Source organism: Humulus lupulus, chromosome 6, assembly GCF_963169125.1.
Source record: "Humulus lupulus chromosome 6, drHumLupu1.1, whole genome shotgun sequence".
Taxonomy (NCBI): Eukaryota; Viridiplantae; Streptophyta; class Magnoliopsida; order Rosales; family Cannabaceae; genus Humulus; species Humulus lupulus.
Genome location: NC_084798.1, coordinates 203,401,315 through 203,418,550, shown reverse-complemented (window position 1 = coordinate 203,418,550; position 17,236 = coordinate 203,401,315). Strand labels below are relative to the sequence as shown.

Below are 17,236 nucleotides of genomic sequence, written 5' to 3'. Positions count from 1 at the left end.
TTTTGTTGGTATATTATTTTTCAACTCAGTATATGTATTTTGTGGGTGTGGTATATTATTCAACAACCCATAAAAAATGAAAAAAAAAATAAAAATAACTTTAAAATTAATATACATATACCATAATATTAAAATATTTAGAACAAAATAGTAATTTACTAAATGACATATTTGGTAATATGTAATATTAAAAAGGTGATTAGACTATTTTACTACAAAATTAAAAACATTGACATTTACTTACTTTCATACACTATTAAGAGTCATTTTGCACCAAACCCCTTAAAAAAAATGGTAAAAAAACTAAAGAGAACAAAAGCACAATATATTGATAAAAAAAAAAACAAAACAAGTCAAAGGTACAAATGGTATTCAGAGAGAATATAAAGGCCCAAGAAAGACAAGGTGGTTACAACAAACTCAACAAACCTACTAACAACCTCTAAAATAGTTATTATAATACACCCCTCAAGATGAAACGTACATATTTTTTACATTCATCTTAGACACTAACTCTTTGAACTGAGCTGGGAACAAGGGCTTTGTAAGGACATCAACGATGTTGTTTTTTGAAGGAACATGAATGAATTTGAGTGAACCAACTTGTATTCTTTCACGAAAAATGTGACAATTATTCTCAATGTGCTTTGTTCTTTCATGGAAGACTGGATTTTTCGAGATGTGAATGGCAGTCGTGTTGTCACAATAAAGTATGGTTGGTTTAGTGTGCTGAATGCCGATATCTTTTAGCAAAGAAAGCAGCCAAGTAATCTCACATGCAACATTGACCATAGCTCGGTATTCTGCTTCAACTAAAGAACGAGAGACAGTTGTTTGCTTCTTAGACTTCCAAGATATGAGAGATTGCCCAATGAAGACACAAAAACCAGAAACCGACCTTCTGGTATCATTACAAGAAGTCCAATCTACATCTGAAACAAATTTAAGAGATAAATCTGCACAATTAAAATTAGATTCAGCATATGCATTGAGTTGAGGAGGAGAATTAGCATAAAAAAAAAAAAGAGGCATTGGCCTGGCGTCCCTTTGAAGTATTGAAAGATACGGTGCATAACATGAAGATGAGGAATTCGAGGAGTAGCTAAGTATTGACATAGCTTATTGACAACATAAGAAATGTCAGGATGAGTAATTGTTAAGTAGATCAATTTACCAATTAAACTCCTATACATAGTCGATTCAGGTAAGAGTTCCACTTCATCTTGGCTAAGTTTAGTATTAGGCTCCATTGGAGTGGAGGAGGCTTTTGCACCCAAGTAACTTGTATCACTCAAAAATTGTAAGGTAAAAGGACGTTGAGACATAGAGATTCCACTATTAGAACGACCAATCTCTAGGCCCAAGAAGAATCTTAAAGGACCAAGGTCTTTTAGTTGAAATACTGAATGTAATTGATTTTTAAATTCGAAGACAACAACATCATTATTTGAAGCAACAATGACGTCATCAACATAGATCAATAGAGCAATAAAAATATGATTTGTGCTCTTAATGAACAAAGTATGGTCAGAATGAGATTGTCTAAAACCATTAGAAATGAGATATGTGCTAAGTTTGTGATACCATTGTCTAGGGGCTTGTTTTAACCCATATAGACTTTTGGTTAATTTACAAACCGTATTTGTAGGAATGGGAATATTGGGTTGATACCCTTTTGGTATTTTCATATAGGCATTTTCATTTAAATCCCCATGAAGAAAAGCATTGTTTATATCAATTGGCATAAGGACCAATTTTTTATGGTAGCCATAGCAAGAAGAAATTTAAGAGTGTTAAATTTTGCAACAGGACCAAAAGTGTCAAAGTAATCAATACCTTGATTTTGAGTGTAGCCTTTAGCCACTAACCTTGCTTTGTATCGATCAATAGCTCTATTTGCTTTGTATTTTCTCTTGTAGAGTCATTTTCTTTCTATAGTGTGTTGTCTTGGAGGAAGAGAGACAATCTAGCAAGTTTTGTTACTTTCAAGAGCATGAAGTTCATCTTTCATTGCTTGTTGCCACTCTGGAATGTTTGAAGCTTGCTTGTAACTTGACGACTCTACCACAATATTAGTGGAAAGAATGGCAGACCAAAATTGATCACTTAACCTATCATAAGATAGAACATTAGATTAAAGGTGAGCAGTTGCAACGTCCCAAAACTACCTAATAAGGCTTATGGCCTTGATTAGGGGGCCATGATTACAATATATGGAATTATATGCTTAAGTGTTATATTTCATTGTAATTATGTGGATTATGTGATAATATGACTAGTTGTGCATGTTTAGAGATATTAAATATGCATGTGGGTTGCTTCTTATTAAAAGGGTAATTCTGATAATTTGGCCCGTTGCGGGCATTATTGTATATTTATGTGCATATATGTGAGAGACCACATTATTATGTGGATTTATTTGGGTTACTCGGCACAAGACGAGCCTAGGGAGCAAGTTAGCGGGAAAGTCACAACGGGACCCAATACCCAACTCGGGGGCGAGTCAATGGGTATTTTGGGTAATTGGCATTTAATTGGGTTATCGGGTAATGGAAATGAATAATTGGAGATATATTTGGAGTTAGTGAGTTTAGGAGGGAATGTTGGGGAATTTGACCATTTTTCCCTCGGGGACGTTTTTGGTACCCCCGAGCTTCAGGATTAGCTTAAGTCATTTAACCTTAGAAAACTAAACACAAAACACAAAACACTTGGACACTAACCGACTATTTCTCTCTCACCTCACTCTCTTCCTCTCTAAGCTTTCCTAAGCTAGTCATTGAAGAACTAAGGAGGATTTTGGCTAGAAATTAGGGAATTGAAGCCTAAACTTGGGGAAATAATTATGTTGCAACTTGTGAGATTAACCATCAGTTGAGGTAAGCTCTAGACCATGATTTTGCCATTAAATTATGTGTTTGCTTGGCTATTTTAGAGAGTGTTTTTGAACCTTTTAAGCTTGGGATTTGGCTTGGTGTTTTGATGAGTTTTAAGGCTGTATTTTGTTGGGTTTTGTTGCTGGGAAGGTGTCAGAACTATTGTGGTAGTTGAATTATGGTTTTGGGATGAGTTTGGGTTAGTTTGGATTGGATTTGGCTGCTGAAAAGTATGAAATTCTGGGTTTGAGGGGCCAAGTCGCGGATGTGTTCTTGAGGGGTCGCTGTAATGACACAACTATTTCTAAGACCTTGGACCATTAAAACTACTAGACTTAGTACTACTTTGAAGAAAACATACATAAGAAATAATAATAACTTTATTAAAATTCCAAAGTAAATATTACAAAATAGAATGTAAAATATAGTATGAGTACCCATTATTTAAAACATAAAAACATTGTTTGATAAAACATAAAACATAAACTTTAAATACTTGTTGCGGAATTACATCAAGAACATAATTTAAAAGACTAAAATAAATGTCATCCTCGATCGACACGCAGTCCACTCAGTCCGTTCATCCTCAACACACATGCAAAGCTTCCAAGAATCCTTCCACCCTCCATATTTAATTTCCTGCATCACACTAAAAATAAAGGAATGAGTCTAATGCCCAGCAAGGAAAACCTACTAAAACATACATCACATACATGAGCATAAAACTACATCATATACTATAAAACATAATACTATCTAATACATACATAATAAATCATAAGCATACACTAAAAACATATATCATAAACATAAACATATGAACATGTGACTATAAAGACGTATACCATATAGGACTACACTATTAATGGCCATTAAGACATGTGATAAACCATCTACGTCCTCTGTCTAATATCTGAGGTAGGTTAGATCACATGATAGTATATGATAACCCATCTAGGTCCCCTGTCTAATATCTGAGGTAGGGTAGATCACATGATAGTATATGATAACTCATCTAGGTCCCCTGTCTAATATCTGATGTAGGGTAAATCATAACTATAAACATAAAAATGATAAACACTAGGGCACTAAGCAACTATGAGCCCCAGATAAACATAACATAGCGTACTATAGCATAAACATATTATACATAAACATACACATAAGCATATAGAAACTATCCTATTTTCCTTACCAAAACTGGGATATTTGAGAACAAATGCGGGACTTTGAACACTCCTAAAACCAACAATAGAATGGTGAGTATTTCTAAAGAGTAAAGAATAAATATGGAAACTAAACCTTCAAGATGAAACTTACCAAGAAAGATCTTTAAGTTTCAAGAGCCTAATCAAAAACCAATATCAAAAGTTAGGATCCGAATAAAAGGACTAAAGAAAACTAAAGAGATTAAATGATTGAACTTAAAGAATAAGAGTACCTTAGTTGACCTTATGGATTGATCTAACTCCAATACCGAAATATACTAAACCTCACTTCCCAAGTATTTGGTAAAGCTTAAGAATAGTAAAGCTTTTTCTTTCCCAACCCAAGTGTATCACTCTTATGTTCTCACTAGCACCTTGGAGTATGATCACAACTGAAGAGTAAGTGAAAAGGCTGGGTACTAGGTCCTATTTGTAGAGTTTGAGGAGTGAAATTATCCTATTAAAAAAAAATACTTAAATCCTTAAATAAACATGATTATGACAAGTGTCACGCTCTTAGTGGTTCTGGAAAGTTCTAGAGTTTCTAGATATTTCTTTTATTAAAAAAAATACTTAATTTCATTCTAACTATAATCCAAATTTAAATTTAAATAAAATAGAATCCTAACTTCTAACTTCCTAAATCTCGTAACTCTAAACTCACATGTAGTAAAATTATCATAACTATAGCTGTAGAACTCCGATTTAGACCATGTTTACACCTTTAGAAAGATAATTCAATTATCTACAACTTTCTAGAAATACTACTTTTCGAAATTCATAACATAACTAGGTCAAAAATAGGTCGGAAGTTACAGTACCCTAAAGTTACGGAAAATCTATTTAATTATCTAAATAGCAACCTAATCTACAAATAAACAAGATTGTGACAAATGTCATGCTCCTAATGGTCTTGGAGGATTCTAGAGTTTTCTTGAACTTTCTTTTATTTAAACTATAATTAAAATCTTAAATAAACATGCACACGACAAGTGTCATGATCTTATTAATTCTATCTAAACCTTATAATATAATAAATAACATCTTTATAATCAGCTTATATTAATCAAACCTTGTGTTATAATTAATATTCTTAAACTATAGGTTAAACTTATAAAATCCATAATTGTTGTTATGAGTTTCCAACTAAGTCCCGCCTTGAACCAAAATCCACAGTAATGAACATACTATAACTAATACTAGTTATTATTACTACTACTACTACTATCTAACTAGCTAAGTAAATTCAGGGACTCTACAGTCGTGACTCAGCCTGAACCCAGGGCCTTGGGAGGTCTTTGTCTGAGGGCGCGCCGCAACCCTCAAGGGCAAGTCGCGGCCCGAGTCCCTTTGACAGAGGGGGAGGCTTTCGGGTAGGAGGGGCGCGCCGCAACCCTCAGGGTCAGGTCTGACTGTTATCAATTATCATACTAGGGCTTGGGCCCCAAGGACAATTATATTTAATCTATTGCTTCACATGTTGGGTGATACTTGCTTAAGTGCTTTATGATAGTTGTATGAATTTCGTGGTTAGAGCACGAGGCCCTGTTAAATAGGTAAGACTAGTATTATGATAATGATTATTCGATGGTATTATGTGATTATCATGCATACTTTTGTTGGGATATGTCTATCCATATTTGTTTCGGTATTGAGGTTTTCATTCCTGGATCAGGGCTTGACTTATTATTCAAGGACGGTAATAGCGCATTGCGTGTTGGTCGAAAGGCTTAGGCCTAAATCAGCAATGTACTATTACATTGGCCGACTCTATGGTCGTTGGTAAACCAAGGGGTTGGACTAAATCTATGGCTAGTTACTCAAAGCTAAGGGTGAGGGCCCCAGGTGACTCTATGGACACGTAGCTAGGGCATAGGCCCCGGGGGTTGGCTCTATGGCCAACTGTTCAAGGCAGCAGCCCCTAATTGGTCCTTTGACCACTTGTTTGTAACTGAATGACTGTTTATATAGGTTATTATTATTTCTGGGTAAGCTAGATAAGTATCTAGAAGTTTATATTTTATGTTTATGCACATGTTGAGTTTTCTTGCTGAGCCTTGGCTCACTGGTGCGTAAAGGGAAAGCTTGACCAGCCATGAGTTGGAGAACTTCGGTGGCAGCGTGTACATATGCAGCTGCTCGACCACCATAACCGGGGATATCTTAGAGGAATTAGGGTTGTAGCCCTGTTTTTTCCGCTTAAGCCGGCTGAATGTAACTTTTGATGTATATTCACCTTCTTAAAAGTTTGGCTATAATATTTTGGGATCTCATAAATGTTTGAATCTTTTCAAATAAAAGTAGACAGTTCTTTGACCAAAAATTTTAACCCTAACCCTTGACATTAACCATAATTACACATTTTAAACCAAATGACTTGGTTAGCAAGTCAAGCACTATCTAAAGTACAAAGTGTAACGGTCCTGGATTAGGAGGACGTTACAGCAGTAGTAGAATAAGATATTTCAAAGTTACTATATAGTCTTTAAGGTAAGAGGGGAGAGTAACAAATCTGCCACTTTTTGAAGTAGTGGGCAGTTGTGACACATTAGGGAGATCAACATGAGACTCCTTGGTGTAAGAGGAGAGGGAGAAGTATTGGGTCCTACAAGAAACACTTTAGACAGCAATAACGGATCAGTGGAAACATTAGACTAGTCATGTTTTAAAGGAAAAAATTTCTCATAGAAAATGACATTTCTAGAATGAAATATTTGTTGGCTTTCAATGTCTAGTAAAGTATAAGCTTTCATTCCATGTGGATAACCAATAAAAATACAAGCTTTAGATCTTGGAGAAAATTTATGTTGATTCCCATCTATTGTTGAGGCATAAGCAAGACAGCCAAAGAATCTAAGAAGATAATATAAAGGCAATTTATTGTAAAGTAAATCAAAAGAAATCTTCTTCTTTAATGATAGAGAAAAAGTTCTATTAACGAGATAAACAGTTGTATTAATGAGATACTACCAATATGGAAGGGAGATGTGAGATTGAAATCATAAAGAACGAGCCACATTGAGGATGTGTTGATGTTTTTTTTCAACCACTGAATTTTGTTGTGGTCTATCAACATATGAAACCTTTAGTGGCATATAAAGTAGTAAGATTGATTTATTTAGCATTATCACTTCTAACAGTTTTAATAGTGGTAGAAAATTGAGTAGAAATTAAAGAGAAGAATTGTGAAATAATAAGTTGCACATCTGATTTTGCTTTAAGCATATATACCCAGGTAAATTGTGTATGATCTTCTATAATGGTAAGAAAATATTTGTACCCTTCTATGCTAAGAACATGAAATGGTCCCCAAATGTCTAAATGCACTAAATCAAATGGAGCAAAAGCCATATTATTATTATACATAAAAGGAAGATGTTTTTGTTTAGCCAAGTGACAAATAGAACACAAGTTATCATGAGCTTTGTTAAAAAAAAAAAAAGAAGAAGAGTTTTATTAATAGAATTTGAGATTGACATAGAAGGATGGCCAAGGCAAAAATGGCATTGGTCCATTTCATTACAAGAGCTAATAGCTAAAGCAGATTATACAGATTGTAAACAACTTCTATCTTACTCAAAAAATAATTGCTTGCCCATTTTCTTAGCAATCCCAATATTGGAAGTTCAAGTGGGTGCATGAATAAAGCATTCAGAAGACGTAAAAATTAGAGTGTTAGGATTATTTTGTAAAAAAGCATTAACCAAACACAGATTGTATTTGAACTCAGGTATGAATAATACATTAGTCAAAGTGATAGAACAATTAAGCCGAACCGAGCCAAAATAAGTAATATGAATGTTATGTCCATTAGGTAAAATGACTAAGTTAGCAATAGGATGATGATCAATAGTTGTAAAAGACCTAAGTGTGAGACACACATGGTGAGTTTCCCCACTATCAACTACCCATAAAAGAGAGGGGAATTCAACAGGATTACCATAAACTTGAGTGGAAATCGATTGTGGTATCTCACTAGTGAAAGGAGAGTTGTGAAGTTTTTGACTTAGTAGAGAAATGAGTTGTTAGTTGAGCTCCGTTTGAGACAACAACGATTGTTTTCCCATGAAAGATGTAGAAGCAGGGGAAGTAGAACCTTGATGAACATAAGGCTTGGATCCTTCCTCTTGACGACGTTTGTCACCATACCCAGGTGGAAAACCATGAAGAAATAAAAAAAAATGTCCACTAAGTGTCCAGGTTTGAAGCAGTGGAGCAAGTGGGTCTCAACTTCTTTGATCTTGATGTAGGAGGCTTGGTGGAGTTGGTAAGGATAGCAGCAACAACAATGAGAGAGGTCGGGTTGCCAAGGCATCTTTGACGCTCTTCTTGAACCACCATAGAGAACACCTTTGATAGAGACAGAAGAGGATCACATAGTAGAATTTGATCCCTTATAAGAGTTATTGAGACCAGTAAGAAATTGGAGGATTTAACCTTTATTATAGTATCCAAGGAGTCTCTCAACAGTACCACATTCACAGCCACAAGCGCACGGAACAACTGGTTGGAATTCTTTGAGCTTATTCCAAAGAGCCTTCAGCTGAGTAAAGTAGGTGTTCACATGAGTCTCCTGGTTTGATGGTGTGAACTGAAGTTTGGGGTTGAAAATTCCTAGGGCCATTTCCTTGATTGAACCTCTCATGAAGATCATGGCACATATCTCTAATTGATTCTTGAAACATGATACTTGCAGCAATTTCTTGAGAAACAAATTGCAATAACCAAGCCATGACCATATTGTTACATTGAGCCCAAGAATCAAAGTGCGGATCTGAGGGAGGAGGTCAGGACAGAGACCCATCAATGAAAGGGAATTTGTTCTTTGTTGTAATAGAAATTGATGTAGCTCTTTTCCAAGATTGGAGGTTTTCTTGATCAGTTCAAAGCTTGGGGTCAATGAGAAAATTAGGTTGAGTGCCTAGCCTGGCCAACTCCTTTAAGATTTTGAGAAGAAGAAGTGACACCATGAGGAGCAACTTTAGGCGAGGAATAGGAGGAGGGAAGGTAGCCATCGCCGTAGCCGTCGGAGGAGTCATGGAAGCATGTAGCGGAGTCTCAGATTGCAGGGGCGCTGAAGAGCTTTAGAGGTGAGTTCTTCTCGTACGAGCCATGAGAAAGAAGAAAAAAAAGAGTGGTAGGGTTTCTTGAAATGGGTTTGGGCTGTTCTTGAAACGATGGGTTTTAGAAACTTAGGTATATATCTGATGCCATGTTAGGAAAAATGGTAAAATGCTAAAGAGAAGAAAATGATAATATATTGATAAAAAACAAATCAAAAGTACAAATGGTATTCGGGAAGTATAAAGACAAGGTGGTTACAACAAACTCAATAAACCTACTAAAAACCTCTAAAATAGTTATTCTAATATCATCAATGTTTTTTTTTTGTCGGTGTTACAAAAAGGACCGACAAAACCCAACCTACCTATCAATCCCAGCGATCTTGAAGTATTTATCATGTCTCTTTTTTACATCATATTTTTTGGTAAAAGCACCCTCAAAAGGTGGTTTCCATATCACTTTTTTGAAAAAGACAAAGTGAGATTTTTTTCGCTTCACTTTTCCGAGTGATTTTATGGAAAAGCAGTGAGAAAAGTATTCTTTCCTAATGCTTATTCACGTCAAAAAAAACTTTCAAATTTTGTTGATGCTCCTTTTTAAGAGAACCAAAATGACATTTTCGACGCTTTTTGTAAAATGCACCCAAAAAAGTTGCATTTGTTGTCCCAGGTGTAGAAGAACATTAGCTAGAAATTTTTATCAGATGGGACACAACTTACATTTTAGTTAGAGAATTAATATTGTAAATTCTCTTTTTCATAATAAAAGGGTTTTTTTTAATAGGGTACTAAATTATATAATGAAATACATAAATAATACCATATATTCTTATTATAATAATAATACAAAATATACCTCAAAATAAAAAAATAATTGTATTATATTAATTGCACACAATAAATACTTTCCTTTAAAGTGTTTAAGATGTATACAATACTTACCTTATATAACTTTTTATCATGCAACAATGTTCAAACAAAAAAGGAAATAAACCAATACAACAACTAATATTACATAATTAAGTGCCCCTCCTCCCATGGTGAACAAAAATTATCTGTCTATTTAAAATTATAATGACTGTATGAATGTACACATCTTCTCAGATAGAAACCTGGATCGTAATGTATTGATGTCATTTTTCGTCAACTTAATTAAATAAAGCAATTAAACAATTAAACAAGAAGAAAAGAAAAGAAATATTTTTACGTGCTTCAGCAGTTAAAATCTGCATACGTCCACGAGTCACCTTTATTAAAATATGTGTTAAAGCTTCAAGAAAAATCAATTTTCACAGAGTGTTTCTCAGTACAAAATTATGTGTGCCTCTAAATGACTCAATCCAGGTTATTTATGGATCTAGTTACTAGAATATCTTCCCAAAAATTTAGTGAAGTTACAACATATATTCAAATTTTAAATTCAAATCAATTTCTTAATCATAATACAAATTATAGTGTATTATTTAAATAAAGATCTCATAAAAATAAGGATTCAATACACGAGTTTAAAAAATCCCAAAGAAATAGGGATTTCCCAATAGCTACTCCGTGTACAAGTTTAACGCATCTTCGAGCTTGATCACTGCTCCAACGTGCTTTCGAGATCACACATAGCTTCGAGCACATTATTCCATTTGTCGCTGCCTCCTTGCTTGGTTGGTCTTTCAATCTCATCTTTCGAGGGAAGACCTTTGTTACCTTCGAGCCTCCAACTCATGGTCGAGCGATGATGAAGTAGCTTTGGAACTTCATAACAAATTTTACAAGCATAATGCTAACACTTGTTGGTCCCGAGCTTACACTTTACGAGCCTACATTTCGAGGTTTTTTATTTATTCTCAAAATTTGGGTGTAACATTTTGCCCCCTCAAAAGTGTTGGTTCTAATCTTATGAGGAGGAAACTTTTGAACTTCATTTTCGGAAAACTTGCTCATCTACCACACTCGAGTGAGGGCACGTGTCATCACAGGGGTGGATGCTAAGAGTACTCAAGTACTCTTTCGTATTTTCCTATTCCTCATTTTTACCGCCAGTTTTCAAGATCAAACATGGTCCATCAGATCACATTTTAACCTGATTTAAGGCTCAGATCCCCCCCCCCCCCCCCCCCCCCAAATGCCACCTTTTCGCCTATAAAAATCCTTTTTTCATCTTCACTTTTACTCCCTCAATTTTCAGAAAAGAACCACGAACCAGAGCTCCATTCACTTGTATGTTATCCAAGCTGAGAAAGCAAAGCAACCTTTAATCGCTTGGGTCCATAGGATCATCCCTGCTTCCAATCTTTCAATCAATGATCTATTCATTCTCACGATCAACTTTGTGTAAGTTCTTAAGCCTTGCTTTTCTCTATATATCGTACCTTTCATTTTCATGCATGGGAAAGAAAGAAAAAAAAAAATCTTGGCTCTTGATGTGTTCTTGAGATTTTCATTGTAAAATGGGCTTTTCGATTTATGTGGGTGAATAACCTTGATGGATAAAGATCTGCTTGGGCAAAGGTTCAATAGAAAATTGGTAAAAGTGACATCTTTATTTAGGTTATGGGATAATAGTTTTCGTGTAGCACACGAAATATTGTTTTAATGCTCATGAGCCGATGATATCCCCATTTTGGGTAACCTCCCATTTCTTCCTAGAATTTCAAGGTACCCCAAATTGGAAGTAACTGTCTCACTCTCACGTGGATCTATTCTCGGTGCCTTGAGATTATAACAACTCGGTTATGGCATTCGAGTAGTCTCGCTATTTCGAGCCTTTGAGCTCGATTTATTTTATTTTGTTACCTCGAGCTTGCGAACTCAAGTTATCAATATTTTTACTTCCTATTTTTTCTAAGTAATAGGCCCTCACCCTTTTCTTTCTTGTTAGATGATGCAGTCTTCAAAGAATCAGTGGGGGCCCGAGCTTGAGATCCCTTACCACCCACTGTCTCCTCAAGTTGAGTCTCCATTTACTCAAAACCAACGGTTGATTCAAGAGCACGAAGAGCACCTTAAACAGGAAGACATACAAGCCCACTTTCGACCTCAGATTGACAAGGTCGAAGAAGGGAAGAGAAGGAGATTATGGTTTGCTATGTCTCCTGACCTAGATCCCGAGGTCCAACCAGTCCCTCTAGATCCCATGTGTAGGGTCACCATAGCATTTCCCCCAGGTGAGCTCTCCTTCGAATTCATGAAGTGTACATCAAATCAACCAACTAGTCAAACTACTCCTGAAGTTCCTTTTACCCCGGCCTCTAAGAGTTCTTTCTTCGAGGTTGAACACTATTGGAGCTCCATCACCTCCACAAGATAGATTTTGGACATCATGTCTTACCATGGATTAAAATTTTTCAGAAAATTAATGTGTCATCCTCCCAGCTCTGATGAAAGAAGTTGTCTTGCTCCGAGTGAAGACAACTCGTAGAGGAAGGTCAAGCTTGCAGCTTGGAGTGCGAGCATATGCGAGCTAGGGCGCTACTACCCTTAAAGCAGTATTTCAAGAATTTCACTGACTACGTCAATATCGCCTCTTTTCAGCTTCAGTGCAACTCATATAGGGTCCTTGTGGCATTGAATTCGCTTTACCACGAGAAGAATTGGGATGGACCCTCCGCACATGAGATTTTATATCTCTTTTGCCTGAAAAGTAACTCCTCCCAAGCTCACGGTGGGGATGGCTTCTACAACTTGTCGAGCTATCCGAGGGAGAGAAGGTTGTTCGAGGACATACCTAATCATCCTCTGAACCTCAAGACAGTGTTCTTCTAGATAGATGGGCTTGATCCGTCCAAATTCTACTCCTTCCAACGAATCCATAAGTATCTTTTTGCATTTTCATCCTTTATTTCTTTAATTTTGAGCTTAAAATGCTCATCCAAGTTACTTGTGCAACCAGTTACCACTGTCTGAAGCCCACCGAAGCCATGAAGGACCACAGGGAGAAAACCTTGAAGCTTTTGTACGGTCAACGTTCCCTTAATTACCTCTTACACGAGTACAAGCTCCGTCTATGCGATCTCCTGGGTGTAGGCGAGTCTACGGATGATGCCGAGACCCATAAGTACGTGAGGTGGTAGGATGTCCCTATTCCAACTGCCAAGCTCCCCTCTAAAAGGAATCACTCAAGCTCACACTCTCGAGCCTCCATTCCCCCACTTAGTTGAAACTTCAGGCTTGGGGAATGAAGCAGAGGATGAGGCTTCTCCTAGCTCGTCAGATGGAGGTATATATAAAAGCTTGTATAGTTTAAACGAGGTTTGGGAAGGGATAGTTGTCCAATATGGGACTAATGAATATAGGGATTTGTCGAGGATGTCCCCTACGAAATTGAGAAGTGACTCCCTCAGAATCTTCCAAGGATAGAGGGATTTCTCAGTCGCCAAGTTCGAGCCAGAGGGGATCTTCCAGTTAGGTTTCTTTACTTAGAAGTATGTTCATATCTTTTCTCAAACATGATTAAATGCTAATATTTGTTTTCCTTTTTTTAGGCAAGATGGACTCTGATCTCAAGAATCTACTTAGCCAGCCCACCGCCTCAAAGGCCTTGAAATGGGGTAGAGTATCTTCGAAGATCACCAGGGCTTCGAAGATATCCAAGAAATCAGGGACTACCTCTGCAACCTCGGATCTCCCCGATGTCTCCTCAGGCCTACTGCCATTCCAATAGCAGCCTATCCTCTACCACAGGCTGTGGCTCTGACTGTCCCAGCTCGACTAACCCTTTTCTTCCTGCTCCTAATAGAATCCCAGCAGAGGGAAGAAAGTCCCCTCTGCTCACACTCCAATACCAACTTGAAAACGCACCATATCTCCCCACGAGCCTGAATTCGTGATTGACAACAAGGCTAGCACCTCTGGTGTCGAGCTCGGTTCTAAAGCCTTCACCTGCCTAGGTCGCGCCTGCAATAATCTTCAAGGTCCCTATTGGGAGTTTTTGAGGGGTTTTGACGATGCCACTGCTCTTTTTGATAAGGCTGGGGAGTTGTACACCTCAGTAAGTATTACTATCTGTTGAGTTCGAAATTACTTTTATTTGTCTTTGCTTGCCTTAAGTGTTTTTCTTTTCCTTTATGCAGAGCCTTTTAACCTTCACTTGCCAGTTCCAAATACTGAGCCATGAAGCAGCCACCAGACTTAAGCATGTTCATGAGACCAAAGATGTCCAAACCCGGGTTGAAGACGCTCTCAAGGAGGCAAGAAAGAAGATCGAGGAGATCAAGCAGGAACAGGACGCGAAGGCGTCAAAGCTGGAGGCAAAAATTCTAAAGCTATCCTCCAAGACGGCTAAGCTTGAAAGGGTTTATAAGTTCAACTCCAAACTTAAGGAGGAAAAGGCAACCACTTTCAAGGTCATGGAGGGGGAAAAGGCTCATCTTCTGGAGGAATTCAAGGCCAAAAAAGATAATACCATCGACCTTGCCATGTACAAAATTTGGGCCATGAATCTTGAGCTCGAAACCAGCTTTCTTGCCGTTAAAGAGGAGGAATTTCTAGAGAAATGGTAGGCTCGCCTGAAGGTAGAGGAGGCCAAGCTCACACCCAAGGAACAAGCTAGATCAGGAGATGTCAGAGCTTCCAATCCTTGAGGAATCAAACAAGGGTTGTGACCCATGGTATTTTTTTATTTTTATTTTTGTAATTAACATTTTTGATGCCCTTGGGCAAAGACAATTTATAGCTTGAGCTTGAGCTTTTTTTTTATTATTATCTTGTGAATGCTTTGTTTTAATGGTAGTCTTTATGCTTTTAACTTTCTAGTTTGAAAATATTTATGCACATCATCCACCTTTAGTTTTTTGCCTTAGTGTTATGCATCACATTTCAGTATCGAAATATTTTGAACTTATTACTAAGAGCTCGCTTTCATTTTGGCTTACTTACACGAGTACATGTTTGAGATAAAGTTCAAATTTCCATGTAATCATACATAGTTTATCCGATTGCTCAATTTTGACCTCGTTATACTCAAGTTCCAACACTACTTATACCATGCCTTTTTTGCATTTAAAAAACATTTATTGGCGTGTAGTCCCATTAGTCTAGTTATTTCCTGCTTAGTGATAGCATCTTTTCCTCATCCTCAAGTATGGTCTCGAAGTTGTGAGGTTGAAACTATTTTGCAACAAATTCTACTTCTGTCTTGATTTTAAGAATATTGTTGGTTAATCTAAAATTCTAACTTTATTCTTGTGTCGATTTGTTTTTCTAGTTATTACAGACTTGTTAGGTTAGGTTCATGTCTAGCTTTTGTCCAAGCACTTTAAACTCGTGCTTGGTTGTTACTAGCGATCCATGCACTTTAATTCTTCTATTGTTTTTACTTCTATTTTATTTATGCAATTTTTTTTTAGCCTATGGTATGATTGTATACCACTTATACCCCATTTAATTTCCTATGATTGTGAAATCTTAGGTTATTAAATTGTGAGAGCTTGCGAAAAATATAAAAAATAAAAATAAATAATTGAACAATAAATAGTGCTTCATTGATAATAAAATCAAAAGGTAAATACAAGGTTTGTTACAACTAAATAAAAATTATTCCTACATTACTGGTAATAAGGTCATTGATATTCACCATTCCAAGCTTGTGGAACCAACTCTCCATTCAATCTCGCTAGTTTATTCACCTCAGGTCGAATGATGGATTCAATTTGGTAAGGTCCCTCCCAATTAGGCCCGAGCCTGCCTGTAGAGGGGTCTGGTGTGGCCAAAAATACTCGCCTAAGCACCAAATTTCCCAATCCAAAATGTCTTTCTCGAACCCTTTTATTGAAGTATATTGTTGCCATTTGCTAGTATGCAACATTTTTAAGCTGGGCTTCTCTCGCTTTTCTTCAATTAAATCTGAGGCTTCTTTGAGTTGAGATTGATTTGAGTCCTGGTTATATGCTTCAAGTCTAATAGTAGGAACTTTGACCTCAATTGGCAACATCGCTTCGTAGTCGTAGGCTAGGGAGAAAGGTGTATGTGTAGTTGAGGTTTGAGTTGTTGTTCTATTAGCCCAAAGGACTTGTGGTAATTCTTCGGGCCACCTACCATTAGCTTCCTCAAGCTTTTTCTTAATGGAGCTTTTTAGAGTCTTGTTTACGGCCTTGACTTTACCATTCGCTAATTGATGGGCTACTGAGGAGATCCTTTTAAGTATCCCATTTTTCTCGCAGAACTGGGTGAACAGTACACTTTCAAACTGGGTTCGATTGTCCAAGAAAATGCTCCTTAGTATCCCATATTTGAAAATTATGATCTTTACCACAAAATCCAGAACTTTTTTTGTGGTGATCGTGGCCAGAGGTTCAACGTCGGTCCATTTGGTGAAGTAATCCACAATAACTACAACATATTTGACTCCACATTTTCCTGTTGGTAGGGATTCTATGAGGTCGATTTCCCATACCGCGAATGGCCACGGGAAACTCATCATCGTGAGTTTAATTTGTGGAGCTCGAGGTATTGAGGCAAACCGTTGACATTTATCGCAATGTTTGACGTATTCGAATGAGTATGTCTTTAAGGTAGGCTAGAAATATCCCTGTCTAATTATTTTCTTATAGAGGTTGTGCCCCCCAGTGTGACCACAAAACCCTTCGTGAATATCTTCTAGGATCTTTTTAGCCTCGAGTGGAGTTGCACATCTTAGTAATGGCATGTAATATCCTCTTCTATACAATCTCCCTTCCAAGATAGTATATCTTGGTACTTTGTACATAGTTTTCGAGCCTCGTTCCGGTCTGTTGGGAGGCTCCCAGTTTCAAGGTAGTCGATTATGGGTGTCCTCCAAGTAGGTTGTGAGTCTATCATATCTACCTCGATTTCTTCAAGCTCAATTATGTTCAATTTTGCTAAAAATTATATTGGTACTACATTAAATGTATCAGCTTCCCTTGTTTTTGCGAGTCAAGCTAAAGCGTCTGCATTTGAGTTCTACTCTTGCAGAACTTGCTCAATCATGTAGTAGTCAAAATGTCCAAATGTCACTTTGACTTATGCTGCCATTTTAGTGCCCCGAGCCCAGTATTATCCTAGAACTTGGTTGACAACCAATTGAGAGCAACTATAGTAGTGAATCGCTTTAGCTTTTAGCTCGAAAGATATTTGGAGT

General features: G+C 36.9%; 2 protein-coding genes across 2 annotated transcripts; both read right to left on the bottom strand.

Annotated features, from left to right (window-relative positions):
- Positions 1-468: 468 nt before the first annotated feature.
- Positions 469-12,951, bottom strand: LOC133785874 (uncharacterized mitochondrial protein AtMg00810-like). The gene is made up of 4 exons (XM_062225090.1): positions 12,866-12,951; positions 1,984-2,111; positions 1,067-1,402; positions 469-956 (listed from the first exon to the last, which is right to left on the bottom strand). The coding sequence occupies exons 1-4, from the start codon at positions 12,949-12,951 to the stop codon at positions 469-471; spliced, it is 1,038 nt and encodes a 345-aa protein (XP_062081074.1).
- Positions 12,952-15,760: 2,809 nt separating this feature from the next.
- LOC133785873 (uncharacterized) lies at positions 15,761-16,555 on the bottom strand. The gene has a single exon (XM_062225088.1). It carries the CDS (start codon positions 16,553-16,555, stop codon positions 15,761-15,763), a length of 795 nt encoding a protein of 264 aa, XP_062081072.1.
- Positions 16,556-17,236: the final 681 nt, after the last annotated feature.